Source organism: Notothenia coriiceps, unplaced genomic scaffold (assembly GCF_000735185.1).
Source record: "Notothenia coriiceps isolate Sejong01 unplaced genomic scaffold, NC01 NC01_scaffold00037727, whole genome shotgun sequence".
Lineage (NCBI taxonomy): Eukaryota > Metazoa > Chordata > Actinopteri > Perciformes > Nototheniidae > Notothenia > Notothenia coriiceps.
In genome coordinates this window covers 14,963-33,853 of record NW_011370428.1, presented here as the reverse complement: position 1 = coordinate 33,853, position 18,891 = coordinate 14,963, and the positions used below count along the sequence as shown (strand labels likewise).

At 38.4% G+C, this 18,891-nt stretch overlaps 3 protein-coding genes across 11 annotated transcripts in view; all 3 read left to right on the top strand.

Moving 5' to 3' along the window:
* Nucleotides 1-4,995, top strand: part of LOC104967792 (immunoglobulin-like domain-containing receptor 2) — a 28,871-nt gene extending 23,876 nt beyond the window's left edge. For 4 of the 6 annotated variants that reach the window (XM_010797320.1, XM_010797321.1, XM_010797317.1 and 1 more), the window contains 2 exons: nucleotides 343-1,060; nucleotides 2,004-4,995. In XM_010797320.1, the coding sequence (XP_010795622.1) occupies nucleotides 343-1,060; nucleotides 2,004-2,042 (757 nt within the window). In that variant the 3' untranslated portion in view covers nucleotides 2,043-4,995. Of the gene's footprint in view, nucleotides 1-342; nucleotides 1,061-1,402; nucleotides 1,436-2,003 lie in introns of all 6 variants that reach the window. The other 2 variants (XM_010797319.1, XM_010797318.1) reach the window with 2 other exon arrangements.
* A 1,007-nt stretch (nucleotides 4,996-6,002) lies between these two features.
* On the top strand, nucleotides 6,003-11,789 carry LOC104967794 (immunoglobulin-like domain-containing receptor 1). 2 transcript variants are annotated; one of them, XM_010797325.1, is made up of 9 exons: nucleotides 6,003-6,078; nucleotides 6,237-6,291; nucleotides 6,914-7,084; nucleotides 8,040-8,189; nucleotides 8,412-8,531; nucleotides 8,713-8,859; nucleotides 9,542-9,661; nucleotides 9,790-9,965; nucleotides 10,477-11,789. In XM_010797325.1, the coding sequence occupies exons 2-9, from the start codon at nucleotides 6,246-6,248 to the stop codon at nucleotides 11,158-11,160; spliced, it is 1,614 nt and encodes a 537-aa protein (XP_010795627.1). In that variant the 5' UTR covers nucleotides 6,003-6,078; nucleotides 6,237-6,245; the 3' UTR covers nucleotides 11,161-11,789. The 2 variants fall into 2 exon arrangements, with proteins under 2 accessions (XP_010795627.1, XP_010795625.1); XM_010797323.1 differs by lacking the exon at nucleotides 6,003-6,078 and having other exon boundaries at nucleotides 6,112-6,291.
* Nucleotides 11,790-13,633: 1,844 nt separating this feature from the next.
* Nucleotides 13,634-18,891, top strand: part of tmem39a (transmembrane protein 39A) — a 15,832-nt gene continuing 10,574 nt past the window's right edge. For all 3 annotated transcript variants that reach the window (XM_010797316.1, XM_010797315.1, XM_010797314.1), the window contains exon 1: nucleotides 13,634-13,935. The gene's annotated coding sequence lies outside the window, so the exon portion shown is untranslated. The remainder of the gene's footprint in view (nucleotides 13,936-18,891) is intronic.

Genomic DNA, 18,891 nt, shown 5'->3' with positions numbered 1-18,891 from the left:
ATGGTGACCTAGACAGGAGAGAAAGATGTTAGACTTGTAGAGTCAGTTTTTATTTGACTTTGATGGTGATTATTTTAAATTAAGTGTTTGTCCTGCCAAAAATACACAATCAGTGACTCTGTTATTTGAATACATGGCATTCTCCAGGGGAAGAACATGGTGTTTAAGCCTTGAGGGTTACTGTTTAAAGCCAACAGTAACCTATTTACTTAAGCAGTGTAAAGACAGATTCTTTATGTATTTATTTACATACACAATATTTAAAAGCTTGCTGACCTTCTCTTTATCTTGTTTTCCCATGTCACCTCTCTCACCCTGTCGGCCTCTTGTTGTTTTTTGCAGGTGGAACCCGCGTTCAGAGCATCTACACAGAAAGTCGTACCGTACTGCGGGACGGACCGGCTCTCTGGATGAGCTGGAGGAGTTTGCTGCAGGTTACAAGCACAAAGAAGGAAGGGGGGAACAGAAAAGGGAAGACAGCCGAAGAGACTCTGAGATGGAGCTTCAGGAGTTCAGTCGATATCCTTCCTATCGTAACGGTCCACCGCAGCATTATCACAATGAAGAAAATGAGTTTGGAGACAACAGTGATCCTGAAGAGAACCACAGACGAAACATAAGCCCACTCCACTCGCCCACGGAGAGGAGGGGCACCTGGGACAGCGAGCGTCCTGCCCCACCTCCTCCCAGAGTCAGTCCTCCATCGACCTCTTCTCAAGAGAAGGACTACGATAGCACGTTCCTGAACAGCCTGCTTGACCGTAAGGCTCAGCTGCGAGGGCTCAGCCAGGGGAAGGGTGGGGCCCGGGGGGAGGAGGATTCAGACACACCCTCCAAAGGTAGCTCGAAAAAGAGCAGCGGGGACTCCAGTCGACACTGCAGCCGCTCGCCCAGTAACAGGCCTGAGGCAGATTCACTGTCTCCTTGCTCAGACACAGAGAGAAGCAGGACTGAGAGGCCGTCCCCGCGCCCCCCGCCGTTGAGCCCTCGCCCCTCTCAGTCTCCGGCTAACTCGCTGCCGGGCCACAGAGAGGAGCCCAGAGACAAGACCCGGAAAACGGTGTGTTACATAAAGCCTTCTATTATGAGTGTGAGGGGGGGGTAGGCTAGCATCTTTTCTGCTTATTGGAAACTATTATTTCTAGGTGTGTTATTGATGAAAATGTTAACACTAGGCTAACAGAAAAGTGTTTAACACTCAATGTTGTATTTCCAAAACCTGCTTTCTGTTCGGAGGAAAGAGGGGTTACATTTAGTACCTGTACAATACAGCCAGGTGGCAAAAGGTCACAGCATGGGGGATAGAACTCTCTGATGGACGGTTTAGGAACGATATAAAGAAGACATTACATATGTCAGACATGTAAAGTAAGTGTTCTTGTTGTTGTTGTACCTTTGACAGGTCAGGTTCAGATGCTACCACAGTGAAAACTAGGTAGAATACTCTGTTCTGTATCCCACTATTTTCCATAACAATCATAACTGGTTGTCTCCATGCTGACAAACCTGGGTCAAAATGATGTTCAACGTCAAATACACTGTGTACAAAAGATATAATGGCTTTAAGGGGCCACAACCAAATCTTTCCACAATTACAAAAACAGTTGAATTGAAGTTTGTCCCAGGTTCACCATAATAACGCTGTTTGGCTAATGTTTACTTTTTTTACGCTGAAATCTAATCGGAGAGGGGTGTAGTGCGGCTTTGGGTGAACTACCAGCGGAGGCCAATCCTCCTGCGACCAAAACGTTTGGGATAAATATACTTTTTGCATCACAGTTTGGTGAGAGAGTACCTGCTGCCAATCTGCAAACTGATGACCTTGGTTGCATGTAAAACACATGAAAATGCCTCCCAGCCGCAACAAATAAATACATTTGGTGGCTCGCCGCATATCACCGCTCCCCGATAGACATTTTGCAATTACTCATTCCATTGAAAATGTCATGTTCATATTTAGTTGTGAACTCTGCTCTTGTGTTAATCTCTGTCTCTGTCCTCAGCAGGGCACTCTCCTCAGCCGGGACTCCCTCATCGTCTGACGGACTGAGAGCCACACAAGCTGAATGCTCAGCACAGACTCTACGGGAGCCGCGTGTCAGCTGATGGGAGACAGAAATGATTTGGATTGCATAAAAAATGCAAATGACAGTGAGGGAAAGCTTGATCAGCACTGGTAAATGAACAAATGGACAACAGACACACTTTTACCATGGAGACGGTCACTGGGGTTTCTGCCTGTGACGTCGCTGAATGATGAAGTCATCCCCGTTCAGTTTGTGTCACCGGCTGCCTCATATACATCTCAGCTGAGCTAACATTGTACACATGCAGGCTGGGGGTGTGACCTGGACTGTCCGTCCCTGCAGGACGCTGTTGGTCTCCTGCCGTCCCTTTAGAGAAGACTTGCTTTACGCTCCTGCACAATGACTGCATTCATTTCCACTTGATGAGCTATCGCCTTTAAATAAGCCCAGTTGTAGAAAAAGGGTTTATGACAACAGCATTATTGTAAAGGACATACTGCAGCTTCAGCTGAGTGACAACACACACTCTGTCATTCACTAACATGTTCAGGAACTAAAGCATCTAACTCAATGTATTTTAATGTTATGTTAACTAAAAGTGGAAGTTGTAACTAATATTACCAAAGGCTTATATCCTGTGTATCTACAGAGTGGCTCCGGAGACTAATGTAAAAACCTCAAAGAAGCGTTTGAGTTTGTTCTATTAATGCGAAAGGCCTGATGGGAATTGCTTAGCAACAAACAGCAGACAGACACTGTTAGCATCTACTTGGTGAACACAGTGGAGAGCTTATCAGCTAAAGAGCCAGGTATTTCTCAGAGTTAAAAGAGAGTGAATATTGAACTTGAATTGATGAGCTGGACACAAATACTCAACCAATTATCTTATCATGTTGCTCTGTGTCTGCTGGATGTGTACATAGCAAATCAACACTAAATAATTTGCCATAACTACTTCATAATTGGATGATATGCCAACGTACAGCTTCATTTATGGCCCCCATGTGGCCAAAATATTAATAATGTTTCCTTTATTTAACTAATTTTGTCATTCACAGGGTTTCCCTCAGATTCTTAGAAACTCTTATAATGCTTTTAATTCATTCTGCAACATAAGGCTTTAATTGGTGGTAAAATGCCCAACATTGCAATTTGAAATGTAAAAATAATTGACTGAATGCCTTTCACGTTAACCTCTAGGTATTGTAGACTAGGCGCTTTGTGTTTAATGCAGGAAATGTTTTAAACACGACACACTGGTTATCAAGGCAGTGTTATCCAACATGCAGAGTTGTTGTTAAGTTGCTTTGACATTTAATAACAAGTGGCATTCAAAAAAGTCTTTAATCTATTTTTAAATTAGATTGTGTAATGTCACAATGTAACATTTACCAGCTAAACATCCATAACGTTTTTATTTCTGTACATTTGAAAAAAGTTTTCAAAGCAACAGAAACAGGTCTGAAGAGGCCAAACAACGGGAGTGCCAATCGTGACAGTTTTAAGTTCATGACATGAAGCACAGAGATCACTAAAAAGTACTAAATGAATCCGGTTATAGACTAAACCAGCACTAAACCTGCCGACTGAACCAGTTCTTCCCAGCAGTTGCCTGCAGGTTATTAAGTTAAATCATTACTCATGAGGCACCTTGTATTAAAACTGGCTGAGTTGCACAAAGTAAAGGAACTAAAACCTGATGAGAGAGAGAGAGAGAGAGAGAGAGAGAGAGAGAGAGAGAGAGAGAGAGAGAGAGAGAGAGAGAGAGAGAGAGACCATGTGTAATTGAGTATGACTCATGTCTTTGTTCATTGTTGAAATCGCAAACGGCCTGTCTTTTTCACAATGGTTTTGTCTTCCACATAAACAATATGTTATGAAACTTTTGTGTATTAAGTCATTTTGTATTGGCATAACAAAAACTTAAAAACAATTGTTTATCTCAGTAAATAGGTTGAGCAGAAATAATGGATGTTTTCAACTGATTAAGTTCAAGATATGATGGTCTATTGAAGTACAACCATTTATTGTACTTCTTTAGTATTTCTGATAATAGTTGCTTTGTAGTTATTATGAACATAAATAATACATTACTTCAAATGTAAATTCCTAACAATATATAACATAAAACCTGCCTTATTTGAATCAACAAAAAACAGAAATCAACTTTTCTCGAGCTACGAATGTAATGGGGTTATAAATTAAGGTTTTATAAAGAAACATTTGAAATTCAAATGAACTAAATTGGTGACAACATTCTTTTACTGGACATCTTCATTTGCTAATAATACTAATCGACTTCTACCTGATATTAACTGAAGAGCTTTTACTTAATTGTAGAACATTTTTCTTCTACCACTCCATGGATGATTAGATAATAAAACACTGCACAAAATGATATTTCCATGACACGCACAGAAACAGGCTTTTGGTTTTGTGTTTGTCCTGTGAGAGAGGGACGTGGGTTTGATGATGTATGTTTGTGATGGGAGAGATTGGTTAAGAGCACTCACAGCTGGAGAGTATGTCAGGAATGTTGTTGAGAAACTTCCTCCTTTACAGAGACATTAGCAGGAAAATGACATCACCATTCACCGTGCAGTAGCAGGATTGTTTTTATATGTGCTCCGCTTGCTGGTTTAAGTCAGGCCGGAATGTTGGATACCAACCAGAATTTAGCAAAACCTTTGAAATAAAACATGATGGCATTTGGTTGGCTGCTTTTAATAAATAACACCTATGATGTTACTCATGTACGCTCATTAAGTCATAAACATATATCCATATAGAAAAATGCTCAGGATTTGAAAACAACTTAAATAGAGTGGAGGAATCGTACTCTGTTTTAGTGTGATATAAGTTGCAATACCAAAAGTTCAAGAGTAATTTATCATGCAGAATTGTATGTGTACATATATATATATATATATATATATATATATACATATTGTACTTTGTTCATTGTTATAACTTGACAGTCCTTTTCATTTTGAAATGTACGTTCATAGAGTTGATATGGCTTCAGGCAGATATATATATAGTTTCAAATGAACTGGCATACTGATAGGCACATGTAATGCAACATCCTGTTTTCGGTGTAGGTGAATCAATTACACGTTTTCATCTCTACTATACTGAATTAATATAGTGCATAAAAACGGTGCAATGGTGTTTTCACATTAAGGCCACAGCAGAAAGGGGATCTTTGGCAGGAGTTTTTCTGAAGGCCTGCAGGTGCACTGTGGGTGTGCTTACAGGGAAAACATTTTGTTAAAATGAAGGACTTGGAAAGCACTTCAGACACACAGAGGTCCCATTCATATGCAGATTTGGCCTCAGATGTCTATGAAGGAGGAAACGTTCTGAAAGCATGTATCTCCAGGAAATGAAAAGCTTTGTTTCCTAGTTTAAACTCTAGAGATTCCAACAGTCTAACAGAAAACACTCAGTAACAAATGTCACTCACATAAAAACAAGTTTAGGCTGACCTCTAGTGGTTTTTGTTAAGAGTTACATCTAAACGTTAAACGAAAGTACAGCATCTCTGGTGTCAAATAGTAACTAAGGAACATAATCAAAACGTTTTTTCTTCCTATGAAATAATATCACCACATTTCCCACCACGTTGTTGTGCTCATATTTGTCATGTTAACTTTAAGTGCAAGTCATGTCATTTTCACAATAATAATTTCATATAACATTGGCTTTTGATTGCAATTAAAGGTTAAAAGTGAATGAATCCTAATATATGATGATATCTTTGTGTCTTGTTTGATGTAAAGTACATGTCCATTGGTCCATATGACATGCCATGAATCAGCTTTGGGAATTAAGATGCTCTTAGGATGAAGGGCATCTCCAATGTGTTTTTATTATGTACCTGTAGACGAATGAAGTATAAATAAAGAGATACACCTGGCTTTACAAATAGCTATAAGAAGGATACACTGCTGTGTTGTTGTTTTTAGGGGGGAGACTTCGGTGCATGTGTTTACGTCACAGGATGAATTCACCTGTTTCGGGGTGTGGCCAGAGGTGACTGCAGGCTCAGGTATTAACCGCAAAAACACACTGATCAGGACGATACAATGAGCAGCTGTGTGTAACGCTTCGATTAGATTATAAGTCTATTTTTTGTTTTTTGATCCCTTCTTTTATTGATTTATTTATTTTTCATCCGAGGTGTTTTATTTCCAATTTTCTTCACAGTGTGTCACCATGCGGAGATTAGCGGCTGCGGTCATCCTGCTGTCGCTTCTCAAAGGTAATTGTCATTAATGAAAAGTTAGCCTCGTGCTCTCGACTGAACCTGCTAATGAATTGGATGTTTGTCAAAATATCAAATTAAACTTACTAAAATATCTGTCGCATAATTTTGTTTGTCGTAAAGACAATCGGCCTGACTCTAACGAAGGTCTATTTTGGGGATAGAGAAAGCCCTATTGTGCTCATTTTATATTTCATAAATGTTGTTTTTATTTATTTGGATAATTACTCTGGTATATACGTTTATGAACTGTAACCTAGATGATTTTCCAGCTAATGTTCTGAGACCTGTCACATTTAGGGTCGGATTAACCTAACAGGTTTCATTCCAGCTCCTTAATGTTTGGCTGGTAGTTTCACAGTAAGCCATTTCCTGTGCCTTTGTTCGTGTCACCTGTTTTTCTGGTTCTGCCACTGTGTAAAAAAACACCTCCAGTAGATAGAAACCCTCTCAAACATTGTTTCTGTCTGACCACACAATGTCCTACTTGACTTTTGGCAACTCTAGCCTACTGTAGGCTCATAATGTCCAGCTTATTTTATAGAGATAGCGTTATACATTCTTACACAAATACCCAAACTACTATGCGTAATCATCTGTTGTGTGTGTCTCCCTGCAGTTTCGGTGTGTATTCAGGTGAACGTTCCTGAGCAGGACCGCAGCACAACCCTGTTTGCCTCAGTGACCCTTCGCTGTGACTACTCCACCTCTGCTAACCTCCAGGATGTGCTGCTCACCTGGAGGTTCAAGTCCTTCTGCAAGGACCCCGTGCTGGATTACTACTCCACAGGTAACACAACCTGCACTCCATGTACAACACACGTCTCAGAGGCAGGGGCGCCGCCAGGGATTTTGGGCCCCATGAAAAGATAATCACATTGGTTACTTAAGCATTTTTTTCTTAATGTTCTAAAATAGCTTGGGCCCATGTCAGTCACGGGCCCTTAGAATCGTCCTAACTTTTCACCCCCTTACGGCGCCCCTGCTCAGAGGGTACACTATTCTCACTGAGCTGCTGAATGGAAACAGAGCCCTCATGTTTATATAAATAGTCTTATATTCTCTCTGAATATTCATCAATCCCACAGTGAAAAACCTCATCGATGAGGTATTTATTTCAGTTACTATGAATTAAAGTAGTGTAGTTGAAGGCTGCAACTATCCCATTGTTAAGCAAATTGTCATGTGTGCATTTGTTTGCACTGCTCTGCACATTTGTACTATTTATTTAATAGTTGTCATGTACTTTTTTACATATGTTTTATATATTTCGAATCTATAGGTCTTACTTTTTACTCTAATCTTTTAGAGAAATCTTAATGCGTAGGCCATGCTGAACTGCACTACAAGTCATGGTCGTACGACAAATACTCTTTTTTTTAATTCAGCACTTTTTAAACAATGTAATAAAAGTGCTTCACTGGGTTGACTGGAACAATACCATTTCTGGATAGCAATGGGAAAAAAACAGACAATTACAATAGTAAAACATGACAATAAAATACCCTAAAGTGATTAAAAAATAATTAAAAGCAATAACAGATAAGACATGTTGGAAATGTAATGATGGGCTCACATTGATAATACATATTTATGTTAAAAGACACATAAAATTCTTGACTTGAGATGTGGGGATTTTTTCTTTGTTAAAGACTTACTCTCTGGGCCCCATGGATGTCTACTAACTCATCCATCCAGTATTTGTAGAGATTGTTTTCATGTAAACTTTGCTTCTTGTTTTGCAGCGTACCAAGCCGCACTACAGTTAGGACAGGACCCTTCAAATGACTGTCCTGACCGCCAGCGGACAGTCCGCACAGTGATACAGAAGAAAGGCAGCAATGAACCCACGCTGGGACCCGAATATCGGGTACGCAGGATCACCATCCAAAACAGTGAGTTTATTCAAATACTATCGGCACCAGGCTCACCCTATTTGTGAGGGCGATTAAAATAAAACTATCAGTGTCTTAATAACTCTATTTTAGTTAACTAATCCGAATTTTTGGGTTTTATAGTTTTTCTAAGAGAACATATGTTCGGTGAAGTAATGACAGGCCATTTTAACTATTTGTTTCAGAGTTGCTGACCATTGTTTGATGTGTGTTTTTGTACAGAGGCAGACTTGGTGATCACTGAGGTGATGTGGTGGGACAACGGTGTGTACTATTGCTCTGTCGACGCCTCGGGAGACACTTCAGGAGACTCTGACAAAGAAGTCAAACTCATTGTTTACCGTAAGAAACGGAAAGAAACATTTTTGTCAAAGATATACTCACAGATTTTATTGTAGCCCCAAATGGTGAATTTCCATAGCGTTTACTCTTGATTTTTAAACCTAAATGTTTCCAATAGGAAATTGAACAAAATCATGGACATATCTATTAACAAGACGTGCCTCTTTCTCTCCTGTCTCAGACTGGTTGACAGTGTTGCTCATCGTCATCGGAGCCCTCCTCCTCATCCTCCTCTTCTGTATCTGCTGCTGCCAGTGCTGCCCTCAGAGATGCTGCTGCTATATCCGCTGTCCCTGCTGCCCGGAGCAATGCTGCTGTCCTGAAAAAGGTAGAAAGCAGAGCTCCATTTAGAAAAATACATGGCAAAAGAATAGTTAATTTTAAGAAATATTGGAAAATATAAGTTAAAATGAAAATGTTTGAAACGTGTAAAAAATAATATGAGTAAATGGTTGAAAAATATATAACAAAAATATAAAAAATTAAATAAAAAAAGAATACAACCAAATTGAAACTAATAATATAAGTAGACTTGGAAAAATAGGTAAAAACAAAACGGAAACTGTCAAATTAAAATGTTTGAGTGAGTCTGAAAAAATAAATATATGTAAAATGTCACAAGAACTTCCCAAAAATATTAAATAAAATGCCCAAAAATACAGTTTGATGGACTGTATATACAATGTTCAATGTATGTCCCCAATCACTTTATGTCCAATTATCTAAAGAAGTTATCCACTCATGGTTAGGAGAAATGGTCATAAACTCTGCAGTGTACAGCCCAAATGGGTGTGAGTATCGTTTTAAAAGAGATTTGGAAGAAACCCAGACCTTTCTTAAACGTATTCCTGCAACTAGGATTTATACTGCTCTGGTCTAAACCAGAATCAGTATCATCACTCGGAAAGCTTTGTATGAGCTTTGGAAATCAGCATCAGTGGCAAAAGTATGTGTACTTAGTGAACATCTGCCTGTATTGATGAATATTAAAGCATGTGCTCTTGTTTCAGCGGTGATGCAACATCGTATGATGAAGGACGCTCAGAGGGCCATGGCTCCCTGGATGGGAGGGCAGCCGTTATATGGACAGATGAGTAATGGATCCCAGATGAACCCATTGCTCTACGCCGGTACACACACACAACACACACCACACAACACACGCGCTACGCAACTAATCCTTATTAATATTCTAGATATATATTCATTCATACGTGTCTCCGAATAAAATAAATTGTAAATGTTTTCTTCCCTCTAGGATCTGTTTCAGGGAAGAGCATTCCGATGAAGTCCATGCCCCTCCCCCCTCCCAATTCTTCAGCCTACAGCATGCCCCCTCCTCCCAGTGCTCATGGCACGCACACCCCTAATCACATGCTGGATTACCTGGAGGGCCAGGTGAGGGGGATGGACATGGCCAGCCCTCTGATGCAGGTAACCGCTCTTGTTCTCAAACGTGTTCATGTTAACAGAGGAGCATCGGATTATTTTGTCAACTCTTTATATTTAATGTTTTCAAATGCCATTTTCTTAATGTCTTTCATTTTTTTAAAGCACCTTGAATTGCAAGGTATTGAAAGTTGCTATATAAATACATTTGCCTTGCCTAAAACAGTAATGGCTACGATTCCTGTTTACATTACTTTTCTAGTATTAAACGTTTCCTTTCATGGTTAATTGCAATTAATTACTGATGAAAGAAAGCAGTTAATGCTGATTGTGTTGTCACCTAGATGTCTAGCTTTGCCTTTTGAAAACTGCTTGAAATTGGGCAAGTATCTGAGTAATTTTTCCTTAATTTGGACTTGAAGGTGTTACAAACGTAGAACTCTACTCTGTGCCACTGTGTGTGTGCCATGAGTAGTTGGTCTGGTTTTGATCACACAGAAATAGTTTTTTAATCAGAACTTAATTTTGCTTCTCTGTTTCTCTTTCTTTCCATCAGTCCCAGCCTCCTCCACAGCACATGCCCCCACCTCACATGCAGCACATGCCCCAACCTCACATGATGCAGCAGATGCCCCCACCTCACATGATGCAGCAGATGCCCCCACCTCACATGCAGCAGATGCCTCCTCCCCAGCACATGTCCCAGCACATCCCATTTTCCCCTGGCCCTCCCAGCATGATCTCTGCTCTGGATGATGGCCCAACAGAGCGCCGTGTCATCACACTTCCACCAATAAGAGAGCAGCCATCAGCTAGAACTGCACCCCCTGCACCAAGGACTCGGCCCCCCAGCTCCAGCGAGAGCAGCGGCTTCGGCCGAGGACCGGTGGGCAGGCGTAACGTCTCCCCCGCCCCGTCCAGAGGGATTCCCAGGAGCTACAGTGAGGAGTCCCTAGACGGGAACAGGCGCAGTGGTCCAAAAGGGGGCATGGTGCCCCGCTCCCGCTCCAGAGACGACCTGTTTGACAACAGGTCCAGAGGAAACCACTCTCCTCCAGCATCACGGCACTCCAGAAGAGGGTCCTGGAGCTCGGATGATGAGGGCAGCAGCAGGAGAGGAGGAGGGAGGAGAGGAGGTGGAGGCTGGGTCGACCAACCCCCAAGCTACAGCGAGTACGAACCTGGAAAGAAACCAGGAGCACGGAGGAATGAACACTACTCTAGACGCACAATGCTTTAGTTGTAGACAGTGACACACACCAACGCACTTACGTCAAGACAAACGTGCACACCTTGAAACACGTGATTATATAAAACAAGTGATGCGGGTGAAGTGAATCTAAAGTTAGTATGTCTCTCTCAGGGCAAGAGTTCTCGCAGTGGCACCAGCATCGTCATCTGAAAGCTGCAGCTGTGAAAAGCCCTGTGACCTCTGCCCCAGGGAACATGCACACCTCCCTAAAACCTGGAGCCTTGTTTTTTGGCTACTGGTAAACTTTGTAATGCCAATATTTTAATGTTTTTTAAATGATTCATGAACTAACTCAACCAAAGTTGGCAGAAGGAATTATATAATGTGAATATTCCTCAGGTGTGCAGGAGGTAAAGCAAATGTAAGATGTAGGAAGAAAACCTAAATGATACCCATATGATTGGTTTGCGTTTTTAGATATTGATGTAAGAAAACTGCAAAAGTCTTCTAATAGAGCTATTTTGGGGATGATATTTCCCTCTGCTGGTTCATTGTTTTATTAAGATTTGAAATAATGCCTCCTGTTTGATAGTTTTATTTGGCTTTTCATGTTTTTCTCTTGTAACCTTATTTGTTTGGCAGTCATACAGTTGATTCTTATGTTTTAATGACACCATGAAACATTAAGTGCCGAATAAATTACTCGAATGGCCAGTATATTAAGACATATTACAAGTTTAATGTTTGTAAATAGTCATTTTTTACATCACTTGGATTTCTTGAAGTGTATTTGTTATGCTAATGTTTTGAAGGAAAAGGTGGATGCAGTTAGACTCTGGTCAGATAATAATTGTGATTTTTAACCCTTTTGTACATATGACGAATGAAGTATTTACACTTTCTTATGAATAACTGTAAACACTTTGTAAATAAGTAATGTACATGTTGTTGACAGAAAGTTATGTCAACAATGTTACAGGCACAAAAAGTGTATATTTTCTTTTTAAGTGAAGCACAATAGGAACATGTGACACAGTATTTGTTGGTGTACAGTTTGGGAAATGTACCTAGTTTATTTTCTACCTTTTGCTTTAAACATGATCCATCAGAGATACAACAGAAATACGTTAATCATGGAATTGCAAAGGTTGACTCTCCCATTTATGTTTTTTAAGTTTTTTTTATTTCACTTAAGTTTTTTACACTGTACAGTCAGTTTCTGTTATCAACATTGAAAATAAACTGTTTATCCTCTGCGTAAAACAAGATTGTCTATTTTTCTAATTCACCTTGGAACTTGTATTTGTAGATGCATGATAAAAGTTACATTATAGAAAACATTAACAATGCATAATGAAGAAAAAAAGGTATTCTTGTATATTCTGAGGCACTAAGGCAATTTGAAATAAAATATTTTGTCTGCTATGTATTTAAGAAAGTGAAGGCTATATTTGTATATCACAACCGTGTATGTTTTGTAGAGGGTTATTTTTAGATGTTGTATTTAAAAGATCTTCCGAAAGTCTACTTTAGTTCTCTAGTGAAAGAATTACATTGGTCAGGTGGTTTGATTAGAAATCTTCTAGATTATACAAGTTATTTAATTGTATTCCACTGGATTAGCTTCAGGTGGATGTATCCTACATAATAAACAGGAAACTGAGTGTATACTGTGTTTCGAAACAAAATGTGTTTCTCTTCTTGTAAAGTCATATGTTTTGCCCTCGTATGTGGAAACAGTAATAAGATCTTGTACTTAAGTAAAAGTAGAAGTGACAGGGTGTAGGAATACTCTGTTACCAGTAAAATGCCTGCAATCAACAAGTATTGGCATCATAATAAACTTAAAATACCAAAAGTGAAAGTACTCATGATGCAAATTGGTCTATTTTGGAATAATATATATTTTATTTTTTGAATGTAATTATTGATACATTGAAGTGTTATCAAAGCTGGCAAAGGTGCAACTAGTATTAATAACTTTCTATCCTGCAGGGTAGATTGTGAATTTACTCCAGGTGTAGTTGCATAACTAAAGTTTTATTTAAGTGTTGACTATATATATATATTCACATCTTTAATCAAAATCTGCAAAGCAATTTAAGATATCAAATTACTTTAGTGGGGTAGAACTACAAAGTAGCAACAACAAATGAAATGCATAAGGAAAGTACAAGTACCTCAAATTGTGCTTAAGTACAATACATGAGTAAATCTACTTAATTATTTCACACCACTGTTTGCAATATATTTACTATATGAAAATGCACCATTGAATTTCCTTAAACTGAAAAGCATAATGTGCATATAAAAAGAGATTTTATAAACATTATAATGTTAATGTGTATACTGCAATACTTCGGTATAAGTACACTGTTCTTTTGTTAGTTAGAAAATGCTGGTCATAACTCAAAACATTGTTATTTACAATTAAAACAACCAACATTAATACAAGTTATAATCGGCACTGACTCCAGACCAGCCGTGTGTTTTGTTAAACTGCGACTGTGCAGTGAAGTCGCTTGTCGATGACGTCGCAAAGAGAGGAGGTGCGGGTTTGCCACGTCGGTCTCTGTGCAACGCATTTACACTGTTGCTCCTGAAGCCCGGGGATAACTTTTGAAGCGGTTTATGTGTTGAAACCGGAGAGAAAGCGACCCTCCAGCATCGCAGTTACCGAGGTAGCGCGTCGCCCCATCAGTGCAGCCCGGGATATTGAAGCTGCAAGGCGGATAAAATGCTCGGTGCTGTCTGGACTCGTCAGGCTGGGAGCCGCACGACTGACTGATGCATCCTCGCTCACTTCACCCCCCCGTGTGTTGTGTGAGTAACTGTGGCTTCACGGACATGTTGTCTTACTATTTTGCCTATAAAAGCTGAAATCTAACAGCTAGATACAAGCACACAATCTTTATATTAAAGTGCGTTTACAAGTTTCCGCTGTGTGCAAAATGACAACGCTGCTGCCTGATGTCATGATTCAGACAGGCAGCCTTAGTGCATGTCTTAGCAAGTCTCTGCAAAAAAAGAAAAAACGCTTCCTAACAAAGTGTTCCCAAAACAAAGTCAACACTTTCAGCTCAACAAAGCTTTACTTTGAAACACTTTTTACCTACCTTATAGTGTTTGCTTTATAACAGTGGTTGAAGAAGTCGTTTTTAGATCCTCAGTAAAAGTGATATAGTAGACCAATACCACATTATGAAAACACTCAACAATAAGTAAAGGTCCTGCATATAAAACCTTAAATAAGAGCATGAATACATAATATGTACTTAAAGTATAAAAGTTATTTGCTCAGCAGTAAAACATGAATGTGCATGTGTCATTTGACTGCTGTATTATGTTTAAGGTTGTGCTAATTGTAATTCCTTTTATATGCTGTTGGTTTAAGTTATGGCTATGCATCATAAACTACAATATCATTATTTGATTGTGCCATTGCTGTCTTGTGAGAACAACATATCTATAAGAAGATACACAGCCCTGTTTGTTCAGTATAAGAAGTAGGAGCGTTTTCCTAACTCATAAGGGAAAGCTTTATCATTAAGTTAGCAGCAGTGGTGTAAAGTAACTAAGTACATTTAATCAAGTACTGTAAGAATGTTAGATACTTGTACTTTTACTTGAGTATTTCCATTTCCATTTCCAATCGGATTAATAATGTGAAATATAATTAACTCTTAAATTAGACTTTAGTTGCACCTGGAGTAAATTCACAATCCTCCCTGCAGTATACAAAGTCATTAAAACTAGCTGCACCTTTACCAGCTTTGATAACACTTTAATGCATCAATAATTATAATCAAAACACATAATATATATTATTCTGAAATGGACCAATCTGCAGAATGAGTACTTTAGTTTTGGTACTTGAAGTATAGTTGATGCTAATACTTTTCTACTTTTACTTGAGTAACATTTTGAATGCAAAACTTTTACTTGCAACAGAGTATTCCTACACTCTGGTACTTCTACTTTTACTCAAGTACACAATCTGAGTACTGTTTCCGCCTCTGGTAAACAACAATCATTCACCATCAACACATCTGGTAATGCCTCATATTCACTGGACAGGAAGGGTAAGATCATTTGCAATCTGTAAAGTTACTAAAGCTGTCAGACAAAATTCTCAATTAAAAATAATAATAATTGCATCTAAAATGTAATGGAGTAGAAGTAAAACATAACAGAAAATGGAAATGTTTTACAATGAGCCTACCTCCAAGTTGTACTTCTTTATATTCCACCACTGCATGTTAACATTTTTTAAAAGGCCTTGAATTGAAGGGGAAAACTAGTGCTACACTTCCACATCATTACAAAATACCCTCCTGCAATCTCTCCATGTAAGTGTATTTCTCTAGTTCACAGTTCCTGTTTTCGCTTTTGAATTTCAACGGTAATTTAGGTCCCCAGTGGCCTTGTGTGAGTGTTGACGTCGGTTTCCTGTTGAAAAATTAGCTTTAATATTGTTTTTAATTGGAGCTTGAACACAGTGGCCACAGAGCATTTGTAAGATCATCTCCATCTTGTTTCATATGATGCTAAAGGAAATATTGAAGCACTCGGGGGATGATGTTATCTGGCTGAGGGTGAGGTTTTGTTGTAGGAGCCTAACACTTGCTGAGCAGTGGGGCTGAGAGAAATGATACAGTATGTTATGTAGTAAAGTTACAGCTACACTAACTTAGATAGGACTTCAGAATCACTTTCATTATAGATCGATTTAAAGCTTTATTCTTTATAAATCAATAGTTGATTTGTGTCGGAGAATAGTGAAAAAAATGACAATCATAATCTGATTCACAAAACATTTTCATAATTTGAATCCAATAGACATCTTCAAATTGCTTCTTTATCAATAGAAGTGTAAAATCCCCAAATATTCAGTTAACTATCAAATTATATAAAGAAGAGGAGCATATCCTCACACTTCAGAGCCCAGGACTAGAACATGTTTTGGCATTTTTGCAATATTACAAACCGGTTGCCGAAAAAGTCGACCCTTTTTTTTCTGTCGACTGCATGATTCAACACTTTCTCACAAACAAGTAAAAAATGTTTGTTTGTTTTTGTAGGCTATTCCATTAGGTAGTCAATAAAATGTATCTGCAATTGTTTTGATTATCAATACATTGTTTACATTTGCTGTTCCAGTTTCTCCCATGTGAGGATTTGATACTTTCCTAGCTCACATAAGAACATTATTTTGTATATACTTCTTTGGTAAGTTAAATCAAAACATTTGAATAAGTCGTGTTGGAAAGATTTTCAACGTTGTAGAGATAAAACAATTCATTGATGATACAAAAAATATATTCTGCAGATTAATCAGAAATGTAAAAAAATACTGCTAGTTGCTGTCTTAGTTTTCTCAGCTTGTATCTTTAAAACATCCCACTGACTGTGCAATTGAAACATTTTCCAATTTTTCCAGACACATTCAAAACATTGTTTTGGTATGTTTTGTTTTTTCTCTAATGATTCAGTTTTGAAAGTTCCCACAACCCAATCATACTTAATTCATAATAACCTGAAACAGAAAAATATTGTATCCTCATCGTTAGGAGGCTGGAACCTTGTTTTCACATCCCTTGACTTCAATCAGTTCTTCTTTACTTCTACACGTCTTTTGGACATGTTTTTGTTACATGTCATCATGTAGCTGTTCATAGCCTCCCACACCCGGACCATTAATTGGTCTATGAGTGGGAAATAAGTATTGAAGTGTTTTGAGGATGACACAAAGAGGAAGCTTAATGGTCTTTGTTTTAACGGCATGTCTGACGTGTCAAAGCAGGAGTAATCAAGGTGTTAACGATAACAACATTATTATTAGGTACATTTTTCAGAATAACCTGAAAATAATCCTTTGTTGTAGCCCTAATTTAAATGATATATTGGCTCTTGAATGAACACTCGTTGTGAGTTGTTTATTGTAGACATATACCTAGACATTTGTAATTGCCTCTGCAGTGCAAACAGCTGTTGGACTGCACACAAACAGGTCAGGTACTCCAGGTAGTAGATTGGTGAGCGCTCTGTTTACTCAAGCTCTGGTTAAACAGTTGCCAGTGGTGTTACAGTTACAGGAAGGCTTTTTAAAAAAAAATTAATCGTGGTAAATGGAGCTGCTTCTATGAGGTGAAATGATGATAGCTAAGTACTATAAGTCATTTTCATTTTGTTTCCCATTTTCACTTTCTTAACTACCACTGAACGTAGCCTCTTCTCATGGCAGACATTTGTACTAAAGCAGGTGAAGCACAGGTGTATTGTGCATGTTCCTTCACTGATATCGTTAACTTGAATACTTAATCAATTGGATTTATTATTAATGTTAATACATACTACAAATTATATTATGTAATATACATAATGAAAACTGTGCTTTTCCTGCATTCACGAGTCAAAATGTCAGCCATGGTCTATTCAACAGTCATGCAATAAATCCAACCGTAGTTTATTTTGAACTTGTTTGGGAGAGCGGTTCCTTCAAATTCAGAGGCTGTAATCTGTAGTGGAGCTGGAGAACAATAGGGTTTATAATGCAACCGCATCCATAAAATCACCATAAAGTTGAACACTCATAAAAAAAAAAAACGGTTATTTGATTGATTAGGGATTCAAAACTCAAATGAATGACTAAGAATTTGTGTATTGAAATGATACTTAATACAATTTTTAAAATAAATGCAGTCTCTGTTATCAATTTGTTACATTAAGTTCCATACAGCCCGTTCAATTCCAGCCGATGACTGGATGCATGTTATACCCTCCTCTAAAATTCTGAAATTAAACTTAAAAGATGTGCACGCTTCGGAGATTATTTCACGCAAATAAAAAATGCCGTACATTAAAGATTTGAGGTTGATTTAATGCCATTGTTTACACTGGATTTCACAACTAAATGCACTTCTATTGATGCTACATAAGAATAACAAATAGGTCAGAATATGAGTGGACCCCCACCTCTGCTCAATAGTTTCCTGGGGTAAACCCTGGCAGGTTTGTGAAGGCAGAAATAACTTTATTTTTATTTATACAGCACTTTTCAAAAAACTAAATGCAATGGACTGCTGACATAGTTCCTGTTTCCTCATTATTGACATGATGGTAATGTGTCCATTGACACATTATTAGATTTAATCCTTTTAGAACTGGCAGGATGCCTTATTCATAGCGATATTTAATTTCAAGTTTACATCTGGTGCAAAGCAGACCAAACAATGAACGTTAATGTCTTTGTTTTAAAGTGCAGCAGATTCTCAGATCAAGCTGTTAAGTTGCTGGTTTATTTAAGGAAACCCCTTTTTAACTGTTTCCTACTTTTAATCCAACATTTTTAACAGTGGTGAAACATCTGTTTAGATCTATTTTTCATCAACTTCAGTGACGGCTGAATATCTGTGGTCCTGCAGGAAGATGTCTAACTTAGTTATGTCTAATTTTGTTGTACTTAGAATTACATGTCATGCAAAAGTTAACCATTTAATAAACATAAGGGACAGTGTTTCCCCTACCATTGTCTTGGCGGGACGCTTCGGCGGGGCCCCGCGCCCTGCCTGAAATTCAAGGTGTTTTTTTGTTTTTTTTATTTAAAAAATATATATATATATATAGCACCAAATGTCAACTCAAGTAATCTATCTACGGTCACTTTTCACATTGAACATGTGCTCTTTTATTAAATAAACTAAACGCCATGTTATTTATCCAATGTGTGCATGTTTCTGTGTCCACTGCTTTGCTTATTCACATTCTCCCCCCCCCCCC